Source organism: Embiotoca jacksoni, unplaced genomic scaffold, assembly GCF_022577435.1.
Source record: "Embiotoca jacksoni isolate LCO1_2020_lvr unplaced genomic scaffold, fEmbJac1.0.p SCAF_12, whole genome shotgun sequence".
NCBI lineage: Eukaryota > Metazoa > Chordata > Actinopteri > Embiotocidae > Embiotoca > Embiotoca jacksoni.
In genome coordinates, this window is record NW_027185252.1 from 9,339,776 (window position 1) to 9,367,669 (window position 27,894).

The 27,894-nt window shown below is 44.2% G+C and overlaps 1 protein-coding gene across 4 annotated transcripts; it reads right to left on the reverse strand.

Moving 5' to 3' along the window:
* Positions 1 to 137: 137 nt before the first annotated feature.
* mark1 (MAP/microtubule affinity-regulating kinase 1) lies at positions 138 to 27,894 on the reverse strand. 4 transcript variants are annotated; one of them, XM_069144635.1, is made up of 18 exons: positions 27,495 to 27,894; positions 24,507 to 24,707; positions 19,175 to 19,228; positions 11,484 to 11,532; positions 10,959 to 11,024; positions 10,546 to 10,616; positions 9,164 to 9,220; positions 8,765 to 9,001; positions 7,384 to 7,503; positions 6,591 to 6,690; positions 6,398 to 6,510; positions 6,153 to 6,306; positions 5,186 to 5,367; positions 4,945 to 5,036; positions 4,582 to 4,722; positions 4,206 to 4,457; positions 2,034 to 2,078; positions 138 to 1,862 (listed from the first exon to the last, which is right to left on the reverse strand). In XM_069144635.1, exons 1-18 carry the CDS (start codon positions 27,543 to 27,545, stop codon positions 1,517 to 1,519), a joined length of 2,331 nt encoding a protein of 776 aa, XP_069000736.1. In that variant the 5' UTR covers positions 27,546 to 27,894; the 3' UTR covers positions 138 to 1,516. The 4 variants fall into 4 exon arrangements, with proteins under 4 accessions (XP_069000736.1, XP_069000735.1, XP_069000734.1 ...); XM_069144634.1 differs by having other exon boundaries at positions 4,945 to 5,039; XM_069144633.1 differs by having other exon boundaries at positions 6,111 to 6,306.

Consider the following 27,894-nt stretch of genomic DNA (forward strand, 5'->3'; position numbering starts at 1 on the left):
AACATGGATTCAGTGGGGCATGCTGACACTCGGTCCACAAAACAGAAACAACACACACCAATCTGATTCCTTACTTGAGGTAACGTTATCTTTACGTTCGTTGTGTAATTATGAAAGATTTGAGAAATCAAATCAAATAAATACAAACAAATAAAATCCTTTTTATTTTCTCCAACAAAGTGCACGCCTCAAATCTACAAAGCAGCACATTACAATGTAATGGAATAAATACAATAAAATTCGCTGAATAAAAAAAAAAAAAAAAAATTAATTAAAAAAAAAAAAAAAAAACAAGCAAGGAGATACACAAGTACCTGCACAATCACACTGGTGGCAGGACTAAACCAGACTCTTTAGAAAGGCTCCGCGATAAAAACTGCTCTTTTCGAGGTGACCGTTTGACTTTTCATGCATCTTCAGTCCTTTGGATAAAGACATCCTGTCCGTTGCTTTCTAAAGTAAACCAATTTAAACCCTGCTTTTGTTTTTGTAATTGAGGACTACCAAACTAACATGAAAGAAATACAGGTGCATACTCTCATGTTCACACACATCACCCTGGAAAACTTGTGCAATTGCAGCAGGATCTCCAAATCACCTACCTACTGCTGAGAGAAAATAAAGTGAACACATTTTCAGTTATAACTGAAGTTACTACTCAAGTCTATGTGGTGCAACTTAGTGTTTTTTTTTCCGTAGGCAAAAAAATATAACATAAAAGGCAAGGGAACACATCCCTTAATATTCCACAAAATAATTTAGTGCTCTTTAAATAAAATTAAAAACACTATTTTCATACGGTGGCTCTTAAAAAAAAAAACCCTCAGACTGAAAGAATAATGCTCTAAGAGACATCAATTATATTAGGAAAGAAATCAAATCCCATGAAAAAAGACACTGACAATAAAATTCTGTACAGAACGCAAAATCAATATACAATACAGTACCTGCAGATGTTATGCATACAGTACAATTCTCTTTTTACATAGTTTTAGTATGGGCTCCAGTCTGATCTATATACTGACTTCACACGGGTGGAAAAGCGGCTATTTTTTTAGCTTACAGTAATTTTAATGGTTATTCAGCGAGGAGAGTAGATCTTGTAGTAGGCGTTTAGAAAAAGAGACTGAAAACATTATTGCAGGATGGTTATCTTCGCTTGCATACTGCATGTGTTACATGAATGTGTCCTCTGACGTGGAGCAGCGGGCTGATGAGAGAGACAGAGGGCCGGACGGAAAAAAAGAAAAGAAAAACAAAAAAAAAAGGGGGTGAGGGTTAGCTGTTTTTGCGATCTCTCCGTCACAGAGGTTAAACCTTTGCGTTATCTCTCCGATCCACTACCCTGTACAGTACATTCGTGGCCAGTATTGCACGTTACCAGCCGAGTCCGCCCTGATTCTGCGCGGTGAGGACCTTCAGTGCTGAATTTTGTCCTGCAAGTCAACACTAATCCAGTGATGAGATGAGACTGTGACCAGAGCTCACCAAAGACTGACTGGGACTCCATCTGCCGTCACAGTTTGAGCTCGTTGGCAATTTTGCAGGCGATATTCTTAAAGGCGATGGACGTGCCCGATATCCTCTTGAAGCGCACGCCATTGAGCGAAAGGCGGGGCAGCTTGCACACCTCCATCTCCCACTGGACCAGATTGTCCTGGCGAGCATCGCCGTGGACGCAGAAAAGCAGGAAGCGTTCGCGCTGCTCGTAGTCACAGCTGTTGGCGTCCAGAACCTTTCTGATCTCCCTCATCATCTCGGCGGGCTCCATGGAGGAGGTGGTCTTCATGCTCCAGGTGAAGCGCAGGGAGCGTGGCTTGGAGTCCCGGCTGCCGTCCTCCTTAGTATCACCGGACACGCTCCTGCAGCAGAAGACAAAGACAGACAGACAGAGAGAGAGAGAGAGAGAGAGAGAGAGAGAGAGAGAGAGAGAGAGAGAGAAAGAGCAGAGACGGAGAAAGACAGAGAGACGTTGAAGGGGGCGGAGATCGCTTTACGGGTTCTCTGTGAAATCAACATAATCAAATTCTCACCTTGGTGTTTCTGTCCTGGCACTGGCCTCTCCCTCGCTAGGCACCCTGAAATAAACAAGGAACAGACTTGTTATTCCCATGAGCTGACGTCAACATGGGTCCCCCCCCCCCTCCTCCCACCCACTACCAGCACCACCCGCATCATCCCTGGACACAGAGGGGGGTGTCAGGCATCATGCCAGGAAAGATTCCACACTCCTGGGTATCAGGGTTCAGCACACTATGAGGTGATGTGACCTTTTGCTGGTACAATCTATTATAGCTCACATTTAAACCAAAGGCATCATCCCATCTACGCTACTTTTCCTTAATCCCCGCGGATCTGTAAAGAACGGAGAAGTGGCTCTAAATCGTTGGTTCGGCCCCTGTAAATTGCCTGGTCTTTTCCCTTAATCTCAGCGTGAGGACGGGGGGGGACAGTAAGGAGAGGAAAGCCAGCGCCTTGAGAAGCAGATATCTGGTGGCTTAGTACAGAAAAAGCTGGTGAGCCATGAGGTTTGTTTGCGAGGCGGTGGACACAAGGGAAGGAGATACACGGCATGGCAAAGGGTGTCAGTAGGCAAGGATGTGGTGTAGTGGGGCAAGTACGGAAGGGGTTAAGGAAACACGGGCCGAGGTTATAGTGGGCACAGAGAGGTTTGTTCTTTTTTATTTTTTTATTTTATAAATGGACGGAGGGGAGGTGGGGGGGGGGGGGGAACAGGTTGCAGCAAGTGTTATGTTCTCCTACCTCCGGGTTGACCTGAAAGACAGAGCTCTAGGCGGGAAGAGAAGGAGAGAAAGCTGTGAGCCTCTACCAGACGGGCCAGCGTGAAGGTGACACAAGGAGCTAACTGCTGTATGGATGAGGAGGGGTCAGTCCTTTGCTTGTCATGTCGACAGCAAAGGTGGCTGTACAATAGGCAGCAAGGATTGGGAAAAGTGTGTGTGTGTGTGTGTGTGTGTGTGTGCACGCGCGCGCGTGCTAAAGAGGTAGAGAGTGTGTGAGATGAAAAGTTTACAGAAAGAAATCAGAATAAATTTTGTTACTCCTTAATTTATCTGTTTAACAAACTCAAACACTCGGATAGTTTTGTTCCCTCGTATCGCTGCATGAAGGTAAGCAGAGAATCTCCGTTTACTGCCGCATACCAAATTATTCACGTCCGCCTCGGCCGTACTTTGCGTTTTGTGCCATGTCGACACGTCGTCGCGCTAAACTAAGACGGTGACAGGGTGAACGTAACAGCCGGCGTTGCCATTACGAGCACGCCGGCATGCTGATATTAGCACCGAGTGCGAAAGTGCCGCCTCACAGAGCTGCTGGCACAGCTGGAGGCTCTCGGACCGTGTTCCAAACGACGTACTCTCCCATCGTACATCCGCGTACGGTACTCTGACATGTTGGTGCACCGTGTAGCACTTGAATTTCGACACCGTAGTGTTTTCTAAAAATCGCACACTGACGTTCTGCGCTTACTGGAAATAACCGTAAGCGTTTGAATGCCTCACCTGCCGACACATCTGCCGGCTTGAATTATTTTACCCGTAAATGCACGTGTTTTTGTGCTCTCCGTTTAACTCGCACAACAAGCACGCCGATGGCTCCGTTCCAACAGCCGCACGGTGGCACGCTCTCATTGGAAAGTACTTTACGTTAGTGGTACCTCCCTTTCTGCTACGTAGCCGTGACGGCGACCACCGAGTGTGAAGTGTCCATCGTTTCGCACTTAATTTGTGGACCGGTTACGATTGCACCGCTGAGGTACCTGTAGTACACTGCATGTTTGTACACTTGACGGTGTCAACACACTTACGCACTCTGAATAGTGAGTGCAAGTGCACCATTTGGAACAGATCTTGCGCTCTGCTGTCTTAAATTTACAAGTGATTTAATAAAGAGAAAAAGATTACTTCAAGAGTAAACCTTCCCTTTAACGGTCTAATAAATACCAGCACATTAGTCAATACGGCAGTATAAAGTAGGAAAGTATGGCATTTCATTCCTGTGGGTTTTACAGGCATTAATACAAAAACACTCTCAACCAAATGGCTTCAAAAAAAAAAATGGGAGTTATGAAATTTGCCCCGACCCCTTCAATGTGTTTGTCAAAAATCTGAGAGAACGCAAGTACTGTAACTTTGAAGAACAAACCAAAATATCATTTCTGTGGCCGTTTTGCCTTCACTGACCTACGGACAAACTTGGAGGTGATCTTGCTGATGATTCCCGTGGAGGTGCCCCGGCGCTGCTGTGCCAGAGCCCCCGTGTCATGGGACAATGTGGGTGAAGCCGGCGGGCCGTTGTAGGTGGCGCTGCGCCGGTCTCTAAGCTGGGCTCCGTGAAAGGTGCTGCGACTGGTGGTACCACGGGGGAAACGGTTCTTCTCTGGGGTGCTAATACTGTGTGCAGACGGAGAGGTGGAGGGACCACGCGGAGAGGAGCTGCAAACAGTAGGAGTGTCGAAAGATTCAGCATATCAGCGTGCTCCATGAAGCAAATGTCACCCTTGTGATCTGCCAGTAGCGGCTGTTATTGCGGGCGATGGTGTCGGGACCGGCTGCTCACCTGGCTTTAAGCTCCGTGTTGTCATCAATGGGGGGCAGTGTGCTCTTCGAAGGATGACCTGATGATGACATGGACTTGGTGTGACGAGGTCGTGTAGAGCTGATCGCAGTCGATGGCGTGCTCCCTGACACCTCGGTTAGACTGGGGTCGAGGGGTAGAGACGATTACCACGCAAGGATTGGGATGAGATGTTACACAAAAACTTCCTGAATTGTAAATTTGTGTAATTTTGTGCAACTTTCAATAAAAAATAAATAAATATATATATTTTTTTTTTTTAAATGGCAAAGATAATCTTATAAACCCCGAGAACACGGCAAGCAAAATGTCATCCTTTACGTACAAAAGAAAGTTTCTATTTACCTGCTATCTTTGCCATTGGGAATAGCTGTATAGCGGTCAGTGGAGGATCGTTCACACACATACGTGTTCCTCCGAGTCATGGAACCATTTGTCTGCTTGTGGAGAGAAAAAAAAAAAAAAGGCAGTTGATGTGGTGCAAAAATGTAAAGCCGTTTACTTCGATATCCATCCCTCCTTTAAACACGGATCTGACGGCACGTATTTATTGACGTGTGTGTGGTGCATGTGTGAGCGTTCTCACCCCCACAGCACTTGTAGTTTTCTTCCTCTCCTGCACTCCCAGTGGTGAGGCGGGAACGTCTCCTTTCGAGGTGCTGAGCTCTAGCCGACGCGCTCCGTCCCACTCCTCCCTGTGGTCGCTTTCCACACTCAGGGCCTGGCCGCGCTTCGTGTACGGCACTGCCGGCGGCACAGATGGGCCCACTAGGAGGGACACGTGTACGGGACCAGATTTACAAACTGTTCGCAGAACAAGTCCTCACTTATGCGGCTACTATATCGGAGGCTTTAGAAGTAAAGGAACAGACAGTCTTTGTTACAGCAGCATCAAGCAAAGCCACTCAAAGCCCAGATTTTACACATCGTCAACCTGTCAGACGTCATACACAACAACAACAACAACAACAACACTTTGTTTCAGAAGTTGTACAGCTAAAGAAGCCATGGTGAGCACGTACGAAGCAAAGCTTTTCCCTCCTCATGCTTTGAGATGCTGTTCCTGAGGGAGCTGCAGGACAGCAGCCAGCCAGAAGATGGCGCCAGATACAATGGTCCCACATGACATAGGAGGAAGCTGCTACACAACCAAAGTGCAGTGTTCAGGCTGAGTCACTGATTTGGGCATTTTAGTAGACTGTTTATGAACATTAGGCCACATTAACCGAACACACTAGTCAGTTTAGGTTTGATGTTTGCCTCTTCTCCACCAAAACAGTTAATGCTATAAGAAAACTTTACTTTTGTAAAGCTTAATCAGTTTTACTCAGCTTTTAAGGTAAACCGGTGGAGCTGGCAGTGCTCTGATGTCTTGCTCAGAAGCACATTAGCTGACATCAGATACTGGAATCTGATCATTCGATCAATCATCAGTGACTGAGAGTAACTTCCCCCTACACAACACGCAGCCATCAGCACTCTCAGAGCTGGGAAGGACGAGGTTACTTTACTTGGCTTCTCTACGACACCACCACCACCATCATCATCCCCACCATGATCACTGTAGCGGCGTTGCTTCTGATTGGCCGAGATGCTGCGTGTGACCTTGGGATGGGCGGGCGAAATGCTGGAGCTGTTGTTGATGTCACTCGTCGGTCGCTGTCGCTGACCCAGGATGCTGTTAGTCACAGGCTCGCTCCCCTCAAACTGCGACATAAAGACACACGATGAGGGTTGTGGTCACATGACATAATGCATTAAGTGGTGGTGATGATGTCACGATGATACACAAACTCACATCCGGAGCTTTTCTGCCTAGCAGCAGGTAGGTGGCCATGACATCATCGTACTTCTGGCCTTGTAGGGACTCTGTGATCTCATCGTTAGGGAAACCCATCGTCACCATGAGCTCTGATGGAGTACAGGAAGTTAGCATTAGAGTCCAACACACACACACGCACACACGCACACACGCACACACGCACACACACCTATTCTGGATGAATCACTGAAGTCCGCCTCTGGCTCGATGTAAGGTTTTAGCTCCTCCTCCTCGTGACCCACATTCATCCAGTGGTCTTTCATGATTTGCTGACAAAGAAACGTGACAATTACACTTCATGTGTGTCCAGTACAATTAGTTCCAACTGCAATTTCAATTGCTAATCTTTTAAAAGCAGATAATTAATCGTGACTCATGTCTGCTAATTAGACAGTATGACAGTTTGGGGCGAGGCCACCGTCACACCAGAAAAATGAGAAATGTGTGACTACAGTGGGAATCAATTATTATTGCTGGAGAAATCTTTACTATTGAACTTCAGTCTGTTTGTCAGTGCAGAGGCGGTGTCAACTCCGGACACAATGGACATGAACTGAACTGACAATATGTATGATAACAAAGGAGAAACCAACTTTAGCCCCAAACAAAGGATGCAGAGAATGTACAGCAGAGGAGCACTTTGTTGAATTAATAAAGTTGTATTTCTTACAGTGCTTCAACAAATTCCATTTGTTATCTGTAAATGATTTTACCAGAGAATTATGCAAGAACATTCTCTGATCTCGGATGAATAATACGTCCCAATCTCCATCTGACAGGCTATAAATTGACGTGTTCTGTTGGTTCATAATTAATAACAGCATCAATTATGTGCTTCCAGATGACGCGCAACAATCTCGATGCAAACCCATTACGAACATCGGTGCAACCGCGAGCCGGCTGCTTTCTGAGCGGAGAGCAAATAACTGTGCGAGATGCACCAATACAAACAGCGGTAATACCTCCAAACTGCCTCGTTTGACGGGGTTGAGCACGAGCAGTTTCTTCAGCAGGTTTTCACAGTCTGTGGACATGTAGAAAGGAATACGGTACTTTCCCCGCAGCACCCTCTCTCTCAGCTCCTGCACACAGAAAGAGAAAGCCAAATCCGAAGTCAGCGACAAAGGAGCAGCTTTATTATTAATTACTCAGTCAGCACATATGGAGCAAAATTAGGATTCATTTGGAGTCGGGTTTCCGGCCAACTGGTAGATTTGGTATGAAGTATTTGTTCTCCTTCAGCTTGTTTTGCGAGGGTTCACCGGCACATTAACCTTCCATATTACATATGATCAAATTATCAGTTGTTGATACACAAATACTGATTAAGCACCTAAAAATGACTACAGATCAATCAGCTCAGCTATGAACATGAATTAAAAATGTACCTGCTACGTTCACTTAATCTTGCTAAATATTCCAGACTGCTGCATTATTAAAGCAGGTTTGATTAATATCTCCAATATCTCATTCCAAACAACTGACACAGGAAATTCCACTCTTACTTTGACATTAAATCACATTAAAGTGACCTAGTTTGGGAGTTTTGCATATAAACACCCCAACTTGGTTAAAATGGCCTGAGTTCACATTATATTCACTTTGGACTTTGCTGTCTGTGTAAATTCAGACTGAAACATATTATTCATATGTTTTGAATAATAAAAATGTTGCAGACGAGCACAGTCCAGCCTGTAAGCATTTAGATACTGCAACACGTTACATTATGAGACAAGAAACTGTAGCATTTATCACATTTCCTTCCTTTATAAACCCTTTGCGACATGTTTATTTACTACCGACACTGTAGTCGTGACATTATGTCCTTCTTAGGGGGTTTATCACTGGTGGTTGTTCAGAAAAGGTATAAAAACACCTTTGACCTATTCGAATGACGCATCAAACAACCATGCTCATTTGGAACACACCGACACCTTTGAGTTAGGGAAAATTAATGGTCGTAAGTCCGGACTGTAGTTTTTTTTGGCAGCCTGTATGCTTCAGCACAATCAATTTGAAATATGGAACTAAACCTGTTGGTGAAACATGGCAGAAAAATGTACTTCTCCCTTTGCAAACACAGCGTATGGGTGTTTTCCGTTATCTGACTGCACAAAGGGGAATATTTAAAAGACAGAAGTGAAATCTGACCATAACTTTAAATGATGTGTATTTTACTTTACATAAAACATACTGAGCCCTTTAATAACGTGTGAAAAGTGCTTTAGTCATGACTTTGTGGTTACAGAATCAGAATTTGAAACAACTTGTTTCAGGTAATTGCCCCATTGTACGGTCAATGTAAACACAGAAACGGTGATATTTCTCAGGACGAGTGCCCACCTTTAGGTTCTGTCCGTCAAAGGGCAGCGATCCGCTGACCAGCGTGTAGAGGATAACCCCGAGGCTCCAGACATCCACCTCTGGACCATCGTACTTCTTTCCTTGGAAGAGCTCAGGAGCAGCGTACGGCGGGGAGCCGCAGAACGTGTCCAGCTTACTGCCCACGGTGAACTCGTTGCTGAAGCCAAAGTCAGCGATCTTAATGTTCATATCTGCGTCTAACAAAAGGTTCTCTGCCTGCGGTGGGAAGAAGAGGGCGAAACACCATGTGGATTGTCAAATCATCAACGCTGACAGAACATGACTGATTACAGAAGGTTTTCTAAAAGGTAGTCCACCTGAATAGGGATACTAGTAAGGAGAAATCAGATCAGAAAGGGTCAGAGTCCAGATCCTCACCTTTAAATCTCTGTGTACTATCCTCCTCTGGTGACAATACTGCACTGCAGACACAATCTGAAATACAAACATGCATCATAGGACACTTCAGGCACATCAAATATTAAGAAAGGAAGTCATTTACGTTGTGCTTGTCACTACTGTAGTTACATAGTTCTCTGCTGTAAGATGCATAGATCTAAAAAAAAAAATAAAAAAAATTGTAAAGTCACATGGACACAAAGAGCACACCAGGGCTGCAACACACGATTCTTTCCATTATGATCTGTCAATTATTTTCTCGATTAATTGCTTAGTCTATGAACAGCAAAAAAAGTGAAATGTTTTGTCCAACCAGCAGTCCCAAACCTAAAGATATTCAATTCATTCAATCATTCATATGTGAAAAAGCAACAAAACCTGTTAAGAGACGAACTGATTGATCAGCTAATTACTGATGCTCCACAGCACAACATATTGAAACTGAGTGTTAATTGTTTTGTAAGGTTTTAGCCCCAGGACGGTTTACCTCAAACTTTGGGGCAATAAACAAACAAGAGTGCTCGTAGTTATCTTTAGGACACGATGATCAAGTTTTTGCTAACTTCTCCAATATTGGTAATGGCTGAGAAAACTTTATTGAGTCCACAGTAGGGAAAAAGGGCATGATATTATTTGCTGCTTTCACAAAGGGGCAGAGACTGCTAGTGTCTTCATGAGCTTTATGAACTGTATTCCTACTGCAAGTGAATTCGGGCATATTTCAAGACCAACCGTCTCTCATGCCGAAATCACAGTAATCCTGTGACACACAGGGAGGGGTTGCTCTGACAGTTGACAGGGATATCCCACTAACATATGCCACAATAGCAACAACATACATCAAACAGAAAACACGCTGTTCTTTGACAGAAACCATCCACCTGCAACACGCACAGACGCACACGTTAACCTTCCCGGACTTTGAGCCGTACTATGACACGAACAGATAGACAAACTGCCGACACTGTGTCACACACAGTTCCTCCGAGTCATCTAAAACCATCCATGAGAGACTTTAAACCAGGTTTATCAAGGAAATCTCGCTTATGTTACTCTAATAAAAAATTTAATTAAAAAAAGAAAGAATGAAAACATCTGCTCATTTTCAGGGGCATTAAAGACCCACTGGACCCACTAACTGCTGTGGATGCTTTGTTGCCCTCGTAGCACCACTAGGTGTCAGAGCAGCATCGATAAGGAAGTTGCTCTGAGTCCCCCAACCAGCACTCTCAGACCAAGCTATCTGCGCTCCATCTTTCCTCTGCAGTCGGTGACGAAGCTTGATCTTGGTGCATGCAGTCTTCCCTCTGAAACCAGTAATGGAAGTGACGACACAGGAACGAGTGATACTGATGACTCACCTGTCTGAACTTGGCCCTGGCCTCCTTCTCCTTCATTCTGCCATGAGCCACTAGATAGTCAAATACCTCTCCTGTAGAAAGAAGACATGTATCATAATCAGTAAGTGTATTCTCATAATTTTACCATAGAACAACTGGGGACACCATAATCATATATTTAGGCTTCACCAAATGTGATGTTTTACGTTGAAGTATTTAAAATGATGAAAGTTATAGGTTTGTAAAGACGAATGCTTTTCTGTGATAAATATTACATCAGAGGCAACTTTAAACTTACATGACATCATGGTATGCCATACTAACTATGTTTTTGTCTGTGTGGATACTTATTTCATTGCTCTAAAGCAGGATTACACTCTTTAAACCAAGGAAATGTCATATGTTTAGTAGGCATAAATCAGTGCTTTACTTACCACCACTAGCATACTCCATCACCAAATAAAGTGTCTTCTCCGTTTCAATCACCTCAAACAATTTCACTGCAGGAGATGATGGAGAAAAGGAAAGAAAAAGTAGTCAGGTATACAACAAATTGACTATTTAGAAACCAAATGAGCTTCTGAATTGGTGTTACTTGGGTTTACTGGTCTGGTTAAACTACCCCGTAGCATTAAAACTCGGAATGAGCCATTTAGGAGGCCAACATGTTTCAGAGTAATGTCAAGCATTTACATGCAACTAATTCTACTGTTAAGATTTCTACAATACTCTTATTTTTTGAAAATAATCAGAGAACAGAAAATCTCATTAAAAATATCATGAATAAATCTATTCATTTTCTGCATTAAAAAAAAAACAGCAGCATTGAAACAAATTGCACAAACTGGATTAACTAAGTCTGACTCATGATTCTGGTTTAGCTCGTTGCAGGGAGTTGGTTTAATTGGTAATACAAATCCTGATTGAGAAAGCTGCTGCAGGTTCCTGTTTAAACTTACCTATATTTGGATGATTCAGTATCTTCATTATTCTGACTTCCCTGAAGAGCTGTGAAGACAGAGAGGAACGTTCAATACACCCAATAACACATCGAATGACATCACCAGCAACGACCCCGAGCGTCGACTCTAGAGAACGTTATCGAGCACGGACGACGGAGCGACGAGAGCCACAACAAACTACAAAGTGTGTATACAGCTGAAACTGGATTACACCCCCGCAGCAACACGAGAGGGCCGGAGGATCATGGGACTACTGTAGCGTGTAAAGCAATATGACTGGCGCAGTGGCAGCGTTGCACTAAACCTTGCCCTACACAGAAAAAGGAGCAGAACTACAACTCGCACTGACACGTTGCAGTACAGCAAGCTGGTCAATCGGCCATCCAAACAGCCAGTCAGCAGCATCACACACGGCCGACCACTGCAGAGCAGCAGCACGCGGGCTTACTGCCAGTTAGGCATCTGCCACCTAATGTAATCATCGTAACATGGATGTGCAAAAAAAAAACACAACGGCAAAGTCATATTGTTGCCTTCATCCTGCAGCTCCAGAAAAACTAAATGCATCAGAATTCGCGCTCCTTTACGAGGTTTTGTTTGGTCGAAGTCGCTCTACTGCAGATGGGAAAAAACTTTCAATCCACTCTCGGGAGAAAACCCTCAACAGACAATCTCATGTGCAACAGCAGTGCGCAGCGTCAGAAAGGAGAGCGTTCGGAGTTATAATCATTTAAAACCCGTGTCTCCTCAGTCTTGGCATGACTGTGTACGTCAGACGAGCTCCCGCAGCCACTTAGAGGTGCTGTTCAATCATTTACATTCTGCCGATTCCCAGTCGAGCCGTGCTCAGCCTCTGTTCGAGTGTTAGATTTCAACACCGACTTGACTGGGATTTCGCGCCTGCCGTTACCCGAGACAGGACACAGATTTTACCATTTGGTGACTTTGATTGAGCAGAAAGGTTCAGAGTGATGCTTCGACCCCCCCAGTCGAAAATAGCAACCGCTCCACACGTCACTATCGAACATGTCAAATGAAAAAAGGAGAATGATACTGCTGTGGTGTGCATGGGTGCGCGTGTACCAGGGTGTCCGTGCAACTTTTCTACTGGCCTTTCAGGTCTTACGTAAGTGCTGGGATAGTCTACGTTTCTAGGTAATCAAACACGGCTATTATACCAGTGTGAGCAGGCCCGACTCTGTGGGACCTCTCAGCTACAGTCTGGCTCAACAACACGCAGGTACTCTGCCTGACTCTAATTCTTTCTTCTGTTCTCTGTCTCTACTTGCTCGCCTGCCTCTCTTTTTTCTCAGTCTCTCCGACACCTCTCGTCTCATTAGACTCAAGAAGCTGCTGCAGAGGGCTTAAAGAAGACGACTTTTATATTCGTAGTGTCAGAAAATTCAAAAAGAACAAAAAACAACTTTTTTCCCCCCCGACTAATAAGTGTTATCTGTGTGGCCAAATCCTGGAATGGATTATTTCTCAGAGCTTAAAAACACTATTGAAACATGTTGCTTCATTACAACAAATATGGGAACTGTAGTATTTAGTTTAAATCAATCCCACACACTCGGCTCCCATTGCTGTGAATAACCACTCGAGCAATTAATTAATCCACAGCTGGAATTAGTCAAAGACAAATGCAGTTATATTTACTCCATTTTGAAAAACCTTTGATAAAATCTACTGCTGTTTTAGGCTTTATGTTTAAACAATAATGTAATTGTTAAAATAGGCCTATATGTCAAATAATATGTCACAGTTTGAAGAAACGGAGATCATCTGATTCCTCTCAATAAGACTTTGCAGCTAATAATCTTAGTAGTTTAACTGTAACTGCATTTGTAATATGCTGAACATGCACCAACAACATCCAGCATATTACCAGGCATGAGTATTCTAGATCTAGATGCAGGGTCTATAAATTTAAAGGTTCCTCCTTGGCTTACTAATCTGTCTATTTTAAAAGGAATGTGTGGAAGCAGATTTTTATCGTCAGAATTTGTTATACGACCATGTTTCTTGTCCACAAAAATCTTCCGGAGTGGCTCAGAACAGCAAGCGTCTCCTGTGTGGCAAACCCTGCTCCATATCCATCAGCTGCTGTGTTGGCCTGAGAGGTTCCCCCATGGTAACAAAGTCAATTAGAGTGGAAACATACTGACACAATAACCAGACGATATCCTGCGGTACACAAGAATAAACGCATAAGTCACAGCATATGCATCCATCCCCATACGTGATGCATCAGTCATGACAGAAATTTGTTCTCATTATTCTGGATGAGTGATGGACTAAGGACTGTTTTATCTCAATCTCTCATCTCAGCCTTGTTCTCCCTCTCTCTCTCCCCCTCCCTCCCTCCCTCTCTCTCTCCGTCCCTCTCTCCCTCTTTCCCTCCCTCCCTCTTTCCCTCTCTCCCTCGTTTGCGTCATTGCCCTAAAGCCCCTCACATGGGAAGCACGCGTGCACCCACTTGGAAATAAAAATTAGAACAAATCTGAGAAGGGCGTTAGAAAACTACAACAACAAACAGAGCCTGTCAATAAAAGCTCGATAGGGATGTAGCCACCATGGAGGCTGACAGGAGATAATGAGTTTGAGATCTTTGATCCAGTCTGCTATTGATATCAATAATATCTGCAGGCACAAAAGGAAGTCACAGCACGGCATAAATATTTTTTTAAGGTGGCTGTGGACAGTCAGTTGTGAATATTTGTGGCCGACTTCCTTTAAAGCAGGATAACCTTCGTTCAAACTAAAATCAATCAAAATGGTCATTTCGGGCAATGAGTTGAGACAGTGATTGAATAAAATGATTACGAGGAGAGCTGCAAAAACAAAATGTGCATCACACACATGAAAACACACACCGTTTCCAATGCGCCTGAATCTCAGTAGTCTGTGCCAGTGACCTACTTCCAGCCACCCAGGGGCACCCAGACTCCCAAACTAGCCTTAATTACAGCACAGTCCCCATGTAGAAGGAGCTGAACAGCAGATATCAGACTGGGAGCACTTACAGGAACTGGCTGGACTATTTCAGTCACAGCAGCACAGCTGCTCATTCAACATGGAGATTATTGATAGATAGGACGAGTAGCCTGGAAGACTGCAAGCCCTCATCCCCATAATGGGTGTTTGCGTGCATGTTAACGTGTGCACAAATAGTACTTCAAAACCACATATCAGTAAATAACCACTGCTTGCTGTTTGTCAAAGAAAGACGGTGAAAGACAGAGACAAACGTACGGTCAGACAAGGGGATCGAAAGCGTCGCTGACATTCAGACAAATTGTCCTGTCCCGTCCTCGACTCCTGAGGCGCTCAAAATAACCTCTTTGTCCCAATCTCTGTGCTTCTGCAAAGACGTGCCACTTGCTATTCATTATACACAACTTCTCAGCACACTCTCACCCAGAAACTCATTTTAACTCTAAATCAAAGCCTGGCAGCACTGAAAGATATCCATGAACATGTAAACCCATGCATAGCTTAGCAGCCTCAACATTTTATTTGCATTATGATTCACCTACTTCCATTCACGTCTGTCCAATCCCATTCCACTCATATGAACAAGACCAAAGCTCCTCTCGCCCATAGGCTCGACAGCATTTCATTGGCTAATGCAGAGTGGCAGGCGCAACACAGACGTAAACAACAGTCATTAAGAGAGCATGACCCCCTTGGTGGGCTTTTTGCAACTGGCAGAAAATACACAGAGTCGTGGTACGTTGTTCTGACTGCAATAAAAACCAGAAAATATCACACAATCCTACTCAGACGTACAAGACTGTGAGACTGAAGGTTAGCACTGTGGCTCCAAGCCATCACGAGAAAAGAGAAATCATTTTTGGAGACGCTACCCGTGTTTCTGTCGCTTCATTTACTCTCTTCACTCTCTGCAGCCCGTTTCTTTTTGCGTCACAAACTAAAAGGGTCCATTTTTTTCAAATGTGTCCTGCCTTTTAGCAGCACAAGCTTTACTTTGGTCTGAAACAACCCTACGAGCATGTCTGTCGACCGTCAATCAAATAAGCTTTCATGTTTGGTTGATGTTGTCGAAAGCAATGAAAAGAAACAACTCTTATTTACAGATTAGGAATAGAGTGCAGTGGGATGGTGGGATGAGTGTAGCGTTTGCTCTCTGAAAGAGGGGATTAACAGAGAGGCCTATTTTAGGACTAAAATGCCTAAAAACCATGACAACGTCAACATCCTCGACCACAGATGACATGTGATGCATTTCCTGTGGTGGATCTAAGGAGGTGCTGTGGAAGCTCAGCTGACCTCATTTCCTGTTATACTAAAACCACCGTAAAGTCACACCAGGGCCAATGGCCATAAAGGAACAGACCAGAGGTTCATTCTAACCTCATTACTCATTCTGGCCTCTGCAAACCTCTCTTTAAAATCAAATAATTGGAAGGAAACACCGGACTGACAGAGATTGACTTAAAAAAAAAAAAAAAAAAAAAAAAAGGTGATAAAATCGTGAATTCGTCTTCTATTTTGATATGAAATAAGGTAAATCCTGCTGTGAGAGAGGATGGAGAGGACGCCTGTGTTTGTCTGTGTGAATTAATGGCTGCACACAGGTACAGGAATGTAAGCATGTGAGTGAAGTGTTGCCAAAACTAAAACAAAAAAAATCTGAAGTTTTGCCAGCTTGACCTTTTGCATAAACCAAAGTATCTCCTGGGTATGTCTGTTTGTTACAAGCAGGTTTCTGTCTGTGTGTGTGTGTGTGTGTGTGTGTGTGTGTGTGTGTGTGTGTGTGTGTGTGTGCGTGCGCGCGTGTGTGTGCGTGTGTGTGTGCATGCATGTGGCTGTGTATAGGATCTGCCAGAGCGCTGGCGATGCCTACAGTGCCAGATGGTGTGCCCACAGCCTGGCTCCTCTGAGGCCGCGAAAAGAGAGATCAGTGGCATTTTGACGGGCTAACATGAAACAGTCGCCGTTAACAGTGAGTGGAGGAGTGATGCGGCCAAATCAGACATCTAAAACCTCGCTCACCCACTCTGACAAACAGAATCACAAATAAAAAGCGGTAATATAACTCTAACGTTCCACAGTAAACTGCGCGCATGGTGCAATTCCTCTCGAGGTTTGCCCCGAGTACAAAATGTCTGAATAACTCCAGAGCAGATTAAGAAGACAAGATTAGTTTAGACAGCAGATTTCTAGACGCACCACACGATCCTTTAAACTGCTCCTCATGTATGTAGATCACCTGCGTCATTTATTCAATAATTATGCTTGTTGTTTATAGCTGCCTCGAGAAATAGCTTGCTCAGCTATATCGAACTGGTGTTAGTGTCATATGATCAATTTATCATCCAAGATGCTGCGTTACAGAGCTACAATGACCACTATGTCATTGGTGTCAGGAGGGGACATTGGTGTATGGCTTCTTGAATATTACATCCATTCATTGGTGCTCTCCCAGGGTAAGGGTCACAGTGGGAACGGGGGGAGCAGAGCAGTCCAAACAGCCTCAGGGGACGAAGTGAGATGTCTCGACTTCTAAATGTGAAGAATGCCTTCAAAAAAAAGAGCTGGAGTAAAAATACTGAAATAACTGTTGACACGAAGAAATGCTGAAGACCAGAGGTTGTTTTTTTTACGATTACATTTAAAATGTTTATACTTGCAAAAGAAGATTTTTGGAGAGCATAAGATGATCCACAATACTTATAGATCACCAAATTCATATTTGAGTGTAGACTGTAATTCTCGTCCTCTGGACCCATGCTTGTATTGTTTAATTCTTACCATTCAATCTGAAAATCAAGGCCAACCTTGACTGGATAACCAGCAGCACTACAAACCTCCAACACCAGGAAAGGGAGCCAGTGATGGACAGTGTTACTCTTTGTTCTTTTTTCCAGATATTATTTGGCCAGTCCAAGGTCATACAAGTAATCGAGTAAAAACCGTATCAAGGCGGATGTTCCCTTTAATGGATCCATGGTGGAGCTTTCACAAGGATAGCATAGGACACTCTGAGTCAATGAGACAATCGATTCAATCCAGGACTCGACTGCTGCATTATAAGACAGGCTCCTGCATTGCAGATGGCACATCTGTATACCATTACAGGGATCTGTAGCGCAGAAGCAGAGGACATTAAAATATGAAACAACATGTTTGCTCCATACAGACATAAGAAAGAGTCTATACACTTGTTACAAACACACAACAAATGTCAACATCTGCCTGATGTGCTATAATAACAATCCCAGCTCATCTCCTGTAAAAAGCGGTAAGAATCCTCCCTATTGACCCTCTCAGGTCTACTGCAGCTGACACATGAAAGGCCCACTGAATAATTGATCACAGAGATCCTGATTGGTCTGCAGGCTCACATGATACATCTGCCCTGCTACGTTCATCACCAGACAGCGGACAACCCAACCCATCGGGTACGAAACGTGAAGTCGTGACCTCGACAAGACCCAAACTGGTGAAGTCACAGCCAGTTTATCAGCAGAATCTCAAACACACACACACACACGCTCACACACAGCCTCTGAATGTTCATTCCCCCCCACTTTGTGCACAGATTATAAAATAACAAAATAGGCAGTTAAACAAAAGAGCACGCACAATGAAATTTATCTCGGTCAGATTAGACGAGTGTGGAACTCGAGCGTCTTCGCACTGATTGGCTCAAGAACTGCAGTCAGATCCCATTAAGATCCAAAACAATTACAAATGTGTTTTGCTTGTGCAGAACAATACCAGGGACATAATCGTGCTCGAAATGCCTCCGATAGGCTACAAACTGTCTTGTTTTACAGATCTACAAGTAAGAACCAAATCAGGCCTCACGTTAACCCTTTACAATTATACTCTGATTAATGAGCTCAGCCTTCATTCTGTCACTGATTTCACTCGTCTCATCTCCATTGAGACCTATGCAGGATGACAGACATTCTGGAAAGCTAATTGTTGTTATTATTTTGTCTCTTGCAGGAGCAATATTTTCTCACCCTGCTGGCTTCCAGAGAGACAGACACCATCAGGCCACCAACGGCCTTTTATGTAGGTGTGGCGGTTACAATGGTCTATGATTAAAATGACTCATCAGCTACTTAGCAATTTGTTCATCCTTAACAAAACACTAAGAAGGAGAAGAGCATTAGTGGTGAGCGCCGTGCTACGATAATGTCGTGACCATGAGAAGAATTCCTGTCAGTCAGCTGCACATCTGATTTATTTTTAGACTCGCAGTAGGTGATGCTGGTTCGTACTGTAGTGCTTCCTTTCTACATGGTCTAATCTAAAATGAGGATTGTATGTGTAGGAATGTGCGTGTGTATGCTTTTAATCAGCAGAAAGAGCTGGATTGAATAATAATCAGGAAACGGCCCCAAACCCTTTGTTTTAATTGGTTAAGACTGCTAGAAAAGGGTAAGTGACAAACAGGCCGGCGAGGGTATATTTAGCTGCTCCTGACCACAAACCAAACGAGTCAAGGACCAAGGGGAGGGTGCTTGGAGATGAAACAAGCCTTGTGGTCTCTCCTGACTACATCTGATTACTTTATGTAAAATAGCACATCCTGAGTTCAAAGAGCAAAGATACACAGCTGCAAGAACTCAGGAATGACTAATGGCAAAGCCATGACCACCGCAACCAAGACATGAATGGTACCATGTGGTCATAAAACACCAACTCACCTTCTGTAGACTGGTCGGATTCAGCTGGGTTTTGTCTATAATCTTCACCGCCACCTAGAGAGAGAGACGACAGGAAGACAAAGACAGTGTAAGAAAGGGAAGAGGAGGAGGAGGAAGGGGGAGAGTGGGATGAAGACATGAAGAGATAAAAGATATCAAAGGTGTCATAGCTAATTCTAGTTTTGGATTTGTGTTTGGGCTGAGGAGTGAAAGCCTGCGTTGGAATCAACGACTCTCATTATTTCACTGTTCTGCCGGTGAGGTGGCTTTGTCAAATCGTGTCGCAGCTTAATCGGTGCATTCAGTCTGAGCACACCTTGAAGCTCCTCTATTCAGGCGTTTGTGAGGAGATGCAGCTTTGATTGGGAGAGATTAAAAAAAAAAAGCAGCAATGTTTGTTTGTTCTTGATGATGACTATACTGCAAAATAAGAGTCATTACACACAGAGAAAGAGTCGTACACAAAGCAGACAGACAGAGTGGTTCAGGTAAACCGGCTCCGCGTGGCAGCCTGGTCATTGCCGGTATGCGTTACTCTGCAGGCCGGTGATCTACGGTTGGCTCGGCAGCTCTTGCTGGGTAGCTGTCTGATCCATCCATCTCAATAATCACCTCAAAGTGCACACGGAAACAAACCTGCTCTCCTCACTTTCTGAGAGCTCAGCAGCTTTTACGAAACCACCAGCTGAGCCGTACTGCAGCCTCACCAGTAAGCCCGTACCATTCTGCTGATAAGCGATTGACAGAGCAGTTTCTCAATGTCATGCAATTACACTGAAATGTTAAATAAAACAAGTGTTTTTATAATTATGTCACTGGCAGAAGGGGGAGACAAAAGTTCAGCACTGTATGTTTAAACGTATTAAATGTGTTTATGTTTTCTCTCTCTTCCATGCCATTATCACATAAAAGAATTGAAAACTGAAAATGAGGAGCTACTCTTGGTCATAAAAAAAAAATTTAAAAAAATCAATGGAAAACATTTTTGCAACCATTTGTGCTGTTTTTAAAATTTCAAAGTGTTAGTAATGTCTAAAAGATGCACAAACCAGTGTAGATAGTTCAATTTCTTGTAAAGAAACTACCCTAATATTGCATGTTTACAGAAGTCTTTACTCAGTTAGTACAAAGTATATTTATTATAGTATCAGTATGTCATATGAATTAGGACCCAGCGACAGTTATGAATGGCAGGCTGTGGCAGCTGTGGACATTATAGCAGTTTAAGTATGAAGAATCGTGACCTACTGGTCACAGACGGCCACCACATAATCACAATGTCCCTCGTTCAAATCCTGTCAGGGACTCGTGTCGCACGTCATCTCCCATCTCTCTTCCCACATTTTCTACAGACCTCTTGACAAAAGAGAGAGCTCTGAAGACTCGTTCTTGAGCAAAGAACTGAGTGTTATACATTCTGCACGATGTAAAAACACAGTAAAGTTTAACCTTGGTCCACAGCATCGACTAAAATACAGGACGAGAGAGGAGTCTCTTTACAGTTTAATACCGACACAAAGTTGAAAATCAGGTTCACGTTAGCTTCAAAACTGTAAACAACATATAGCTAGAAAAATCTCTTTTCAAGTATGAACTAGTTTTTGTTTTCAGAGCTGTATCAAGGGACTTTTTTTCCCCCCTTCTCTTTTCCAATCATAAGCATGTCCTCCATCTGCAGCATGTGCTGTATTGTCGGACAACCTTCGGGACATTTTGTCTTTTGCCATTTGTTCATCTGTTTCGTAAGATTAGGCTACAAAGACTGCAAACCTGAATACTTGTCTTTTTCTAGAAGGGCGGAAGGAGAGAAACTGCCTGTGGAGATTTTATGATACCACAAAAGCATTAATTACAATTTATCACAACAGCCTTACAGTGACTCCCGCTTTATGAGAGCTTAATAAGCATGCTTCAGAGGATGCAGACTCTGGCTCTAATCCCAAGCAGCCTGCTAAAAGGGAAAACCAGGAAGCAAATGCTGAGTCATGGAGGAGAGAATGCACGTTATTCATCCCAAACAGGGTTTCCCTGAGACCTGCAGTACAAGTTGCCGGGGACGTTACATTTCATCCGAACCCAAGAGCTGAACTCCATAATGACGCCAATGTCGAGGCGGTGAAAGGAGCACAGTCTGGCGGGGTGGAGAGAGGGAGTGAGAGGGCAGAGTGAAAGACTGCAGAAAGCCTCGCTGTGTGTAGAAACACGTAAATACGCAGGTGGTGTCTATTTGCAGCAACTGTCATAGGTGGGCAGGTGCACAGACAAGACTCGCTCCCTCCCCCTCTGCTTCCTCCTGTCATGGATAAATGTATGCCTACAGGTGTTGGAGCTGTCCTCTTCTGCCACTATTGCTCCACCTTCCCCTGGTCCCCGAGCTATGACTCACAGATATTCATTTCATTTCCTCGACTCTGCGACGCGCAAATAGTTTTCCTTTCGATCCCCGGGATTGATGAGCATCATGCACGAGGGTTTGGTGTGCTGTGCGCGTGCCCACTCTAATGGATTTAAGGGTGAATAATTCAGTTCCCCGGTGACAGAAGGGCAACGTGCATCACTGTTAATTATTCAGCGCAGTCGTAACACGGCGGCCATATGCTCCCCACCGCATGCAGGTCTGGCTATCGTGCGCGCATATCAAACGCGCACGCGTGAACATTCAGACGGAGGACGTGGAGGGGAAACTTAGTCAGAGCATCACTTGTGTGTTTGAAGTGCTTTACATGTTCCTCTACTTTGGATTTCGCTCAAAGCTCTTTTTTTCTTTCTTTTTTTTTTAAACAACCACAGGGGCATGCATGATGGCAATGTGTAAAAGGGAGCTATTGTAGCACAGTGCAGAGTGTGAGGTCGTACTCGTACAAAGGATAGCAGGGAGGAGGACTGGGTGATGTGCTCGAGATCACCATTAAAATATCATAATGTGCTTTTATTGTCACAGCAGACTCTAAATGTGACTTCTGCCGGTAAAATATTGATTCCAGCTTCTTTACGTCGCCATGCGCTCTTGCACTTCTTAGTTCGTATCGTGCTTGTCACATCACAGCTGTATGATTGTGTCTGCAGAGCTTTGTTGTCCCTGTTTTTATGTCTATATTTAGCTCGCTCAGCAATTTTTTTTTTCTCTGTACTGTATGAGTATACTGAGAGCTCAACAAAAGAGCTGCAGTGATTTGTTAATAAAATTTTAAGCAGTTTTGCCGTTTTTTCATGTTGCTTGCGATAGTAAAATGTAAATGATTACGTTTGAAGCAATCAAGCAATTACTTTGAATTTAAAGAAACTGACAGGCATTGCCGACTATTTTCTGACCTTCTACCGACCAAATGATTAATTGGTCAAGTGAGAAAACAATCCGTTAAAGGGGACCTGTTATGGTCAATTTTATTTTTGTAATATTCTCGGACTACAATAAATGTAGCTTTCCATGAGTCATAGTTCAGACTACAATTACCGTCTCGCAGTTGTTGGACTCAACCAGTCAAGTTACAGTTTTGCCGATTCTGATAGGAGACAAAGTTGTAGCCTTAAGAGTGGACGAAGTTTCAAATATAGATAGTACTGCCAAAAGGCTATAAATATCATTCTTGCCAAACAGTATGATGTCAAAGTGAATTTGAAGTTGGACCTTCTATTTTGTGTGAAATTTTGTCATAAATAGAGAATGAATTCCCGAGTCCAAGTGAACCTCTGTGCCAAATCTGAAGGTGTTCATCTGATATCGGGTTCACGAAAGTGGGACGTACCAACATATGTGTGTACGAAGAGACGGAAGGACAGCACGTGAACAAAATGCATCCACCCAAGGCTATTTCTGGTGCACAGGCACAAATAGATAGATAGATACTTTATCATTAATCCCGCGAGGGGACATTTTTTTGCCCTACAGCAGCATTTATAGATACAGGGTAAAGCAATAAAAAGAACATAGCAAAAAATATTAAATATAAAAATACACAATATATACAATAAAAATTGAATAATATTCAATTAAACTAACTAAACAATAGTGCAAAGATTTAAACAAACAAACAACAGTGCAACGGTGTTATTGTTGTGAGATTGATTTAGCCACAGGTGATTTATTATATAGTCTTATTGCAGCGGGCAGGAATGATCTCCTCTATCGGTCCTTGTGACAGCGGATATATTGATCTTATAGTGGCTCTTTATGCAGCCCTTCAGTGTATTCCAGTCATTTTGACTTTAAGCCCCCCCCCCCTCCCTGAAAACCCAGCAGTATGCTAGTATGAGACTTGCTAGACTCCAGCTCAGATAGCATCAGTTTTAGTGGGTTATGTTCTTTCCACCTGTTTTCCGTCTCTCTCTGATCCATGTCTTTGCATTCTGATGAGCCAGCAAAGGCTCTCGGGCACATAAAGCGGTGCCTGACCTTCTCGGCAAACTGTGGGCAGCATACTCAATCCGCCTGTTTAACATTAGCCTTAAAGGACGCAGAATGGACAAATTGTTACCGGTTAGACTTTACAGAGTATTTATGTCCTCAATGCTCCGATACGACCCAGTACTTTATCAAACTCTGAGGATTAAAAGACGTAAGCGACAAAGACAGAGACATGAGAGGACCTCTGAGGTGCATGAGAGGACCTCTGAGGTGGATCAGGGCTGTCAGTGAGCGATCTAGATTCTGTTGAGTGAAAGACAGCGAACAGATCGCAGGTCATCGTTTTCTCCTTTGGGAAGCAGGAGCTTTAATTACCAACACAGCAAAGCAGGGCGTCTATCACTCTGACAGGTCAGCAGTGTGTGTGTGTGTGTGTGTGTGTGTGTGTGTGTGTGAGAGAGAAAGCAAAATACCTTGACCTGACCTGACTGAGTAAACTAACATGTTGAAGTACAACATCATCATGACAGGAGGTCATTCATTCTCCTCACAGTCAGAACATGCCGGGAAACAAAGTTTAACTTGGAGCAAATTGATGTCTCATGTACAGAAGGCCTGTTCATGCGTAGTCTTTTTATGCAAGAGTTGATAAGGCACATAGCAGTACCATTGTTTGGTCACAGTCTGGTTTCTCTGGTGGATGCATAAAATTGCAACTTGGTCAACTTGAAACAAAAAAGATTTTTCTTTGAAGTGAGGCTTCTGCAATGTTACCAGAACTGAAATAATTTCGTAACAAAATTATTTTAAGTACAAGTTGGTTTTCTTAGTTTTCCATGATGGTAAGTTCAACATATTTGGGTTTTTAGTAAATATGTCAACTTGGGCTGCGGCCTGCAGCCTTAATTGTTACCAAGCAGCAGTAAAAGAGTCGGGCTTACATAGCAGCATATGATTTATGAAGTATAGATTAAAAACTCGTCTCACCTCCCGTCCAGTCAGGACGTGTCGTGCCAGCTTCACTTTGGCAAAATTCCCCTTCCCAATGGTCTTGAGGAGGCGGTAATTGCCAATATGAGGGTGCTCATCTGTGGAGGTGAAAGAGTTGCGACATCGCGGCAGGCTGTGACGACTCGCAGACTTTGTCGGCGGCACCGGGGGTTCAACAAAGGCGTCCACCGAGGAGTGCTGCAGGAGAGCCACACAAGTGGAGATCAGCAACATTTACAGTACAGAGACACCAAAAATACAAGTCCCTGAACTGCTCCAGCTTTTTTTTTTTTTTTTTGGCAAACTCGGTACTTCCAAACTGACCCATCCTCTTTCTACACTGGAGGAAGTGTTCAACAATGCAGCAGAGTGTTGCAGTGGAAGTTTTTGAGTGCCAAATGCTGGAATATTCAATGTGTAAACACACCGATGAACGCCGTATGTGTCTGAGCATATATTACTACATTTTCAGAGACACACGCAGACGTACTCTGAGGATCTATCCGAGACAGAATCGGGTTCCCTCCTCTCCCTCTGTGACACCTTAACCTCCTAACCTATCGTCCTCAAAACAAGATTCAATAACAGAAGATAATGAACTCCTTTGATTGTGTGCCTTTGAGAAAACCAGCGCATCTTGCTACAGCAAAGTCACAGGCTCCACAGCCAGACCGACAGCAAGTGTCCCTCCCGTTACGGCATGTGAAGGTGAATTAGGAGCGGCTTGCTGTAAGTACAATGTTGGCACAGGCTATGCGCAGTATCCTCCGGCCTGCTTCGTCTCCTCTACAACAGCTGCTGATGTCAGTCCAGGTCAGAGATCCCATGATCCTCTGCTTCTGAGCGCCACACCCAGCCAGAGAATAAAGCCTTGGTCTGGTTACCCAGGCACCCCTGCTCCCGTTTCACTGGGGAAACGCTACACCTTGCAGGGTGCGCATCACATCAGCTAGACTACATCCTGACAGAGGGAGAACTACGATGAAAGACTCAAACATTCCCTACTGACGTCGTGTTTGCATGGTGTGACAGACACAGGAGAAATATAGATCAGATGCCAGCCAATCACAGCACTCCTGTTCTAATGCACTAAAAACCCTTTTTAGATGAGCATTATAAAGCTTGAAAGTGACACACTAAAGTGACTTCGGGTCTGCCCATCAACTTCAGATCATATCCGCTATATAACTGACCACACACATGTACACACAAACACACACTTGGCCTGGCTCCAAGACCTCTAAATGAACTGAGGAATATGAAGACAGGGAAGTGAGTTGGAGCTCTGGTGCTTGATTAATGCACAAAGTTGGTTTCACTTGTCCATCCATTAACCCCAACCACTGACGTTATGTCTTCAGGGAGGCCAGACATAAAACTTAACACACACCTGTGCAGACACGCACACGCATAAAAATAAGAAAGCCGAGAGAGCGGCTTCTATTTTGCTGCACTAAAAGCCACTCATCTTTCTGAGTAATAAGCTGTTATGCAATGCAGTTCAGCTGCTAGTGGGCCCTGGGGCTGTGTGCTGGAGTCGAACAGAGGCAGGCTAGGCTGGCTGGCTACTGCCAATGATGCTGAGGCAGGGCTTTAATAGCCACCTAGGAGTCTACATCTACATCCGTGAGAGCAGCATTAGACAGACAGTAACATTAGCACTCGTCTAAACTGATGCATTACTGCCAGATCAGTGTACAGTAATGCATCGCAGAACGGCCAGAGAGCCGATATCATCATGCAATGTCAACATTAGGGTTTGTTAAGTTATACAACGTCACTTAAAAAGGAGATGCATCTTCTTATTTAAATTGTATCACCTGAAGATGAGAATCCAGATTTATGTGGTGTGAAATGTGGAGTCCTAATAAAAGCCCTGGGTTTTTTTTGGTTTGTTTTTTTTTAAATGTGGGACTAACCTTTAAAAGGATGGTTCCGGTCATTCCCACTGCATGTACTTGTAACACAACATAATATAAGAAGGCTTCTATTGGCTGTAAAAAAAAAAAACCCCAAAAAACAGAGGCGAACCCAGGTATGTCACAGCCGGTCAGCAGCACACATACAGCAGTCCTCATTTGAACTGATCTCGAAAGAGGTGTTGGATCGTGACGCTTGTGCTCGGTGTGTGTGCGTGAGCATGCGGGAAGTGGGTGGTCGTTCATAAACTTCGCAGTGAATGAGAAATCTCCAGTGATTTTTTTTTTTTTTTTAGCCTCAATAAGTGCGTGTCTGTGTGCTGCTCCAGCTCATCGGCAGAATGGTGAATAACAACACGCACGCTCCCTCCTCCTCCTCTTCCTCCTCTTCCTCCTCCTCAGCTCTGAGCGTGCAGTTACAACAGGGCCCAATAGGTGATGGATGTCACATTGCGATGCTACCAAGCGTTGCAATCGAAAAGTAGGGCAACATCCTCCCCCACCCTCCCTAAATATTGACGTTGTGGACGAGAAAATGCCCCCCCCCCCCCCCCCCCCCTCCACCCTCCACCCTTCCCAGCTGCACGAGTGGAGCAACACCATTTTCTCACAGGCCACAGAGACAGCGTTTGGATTCTCAATCTTACCATTCAAGCTTTCGCCTGAGCCATTAAAAGGCAGCTCACTACTACTGACGCAGTGCGTTGTCTGGGCTAGCCTTATTGTGCTCGAAAACCGGGACAGACATAACCAAGCTGCACTTTTAATTTAGGTTATTCCGTGCTTTTTTTTTTTATATATATATATATATATATTTTTTTATTATTTTTTTTATTTTATTTTTATTATCCCCCGCCAGGGAGGAAGACGAAGAGAAATAGCCGGAGTGCTCATTGGCCGAGTCGCTCTGCAACACTGTTGAAGCCCCGAAAGAAGCGCTGCCATTAACCTGCACCGAACCAGTGCGCAAAAATAACCACATCCCCCCCCCCCTCGGTCATTTATCTCTCCGTTCCCACGTTCCGGTAATCAACACCGGCGTCTCCCGGACCGGCGAAACACTCACGTTCTCGGTGTCCCGCTCGTTCACGGTGGGCAATGGCGTTCTGGTCGACATCTTGTGTGCTTCGCAGGCCGCTCGGCGGTGCAGCGGGGCCGGGCGGAGCAGAGCAGACACACGGCGAGGTCCGTCGGGGGAGAGCGGGTGCCTCTGTCCCTCTCTACATCCCCTGGAAACACCGCAAACACCGCGGCCTTTCTTTTCTTTGCTTTTTTTTTTTTTTTTTTTTTTTTTTTATCGCAGCATAGCGCGCACAGGGCCCAGCCGACACGCCAGATTTTCTTATTGGCTTTTGTGCACTTCCTCCCAGGTAGGCTAGTGTCAGACAGAAAGGGAGGAAAGAGAGAGACCGCGAGAGAGACCGCGAGAAAGGGAGAGAGAGGAAGAGAGAGAGAGGGAGAGAGAG

Bases quoted from the DNA above. Each gene is read 5' to 3' on its own strand.
- mark1 (XM_069144632.1), bottom strand. From the start codon at position 27,545: ATGTCGACCAGAACGCCATTGCCCACCGTGAACGAGCGGGACACCGAG. The intron at 11,025-11,483 runs GTAAGTTTAAAC...CATCTCCTGCAG, and splicing joins ACTGAATCATCCAAATATAG to TGAAATTGTTTGAGGTGATT. The intron at 7,504-8,764 runs GTGGGCACTCGT...TTCTGTGTGCAG, and splicing joins TTGACGGACAGAACCTAAAG to GAGCTGAGAGAGAGGGTGCT.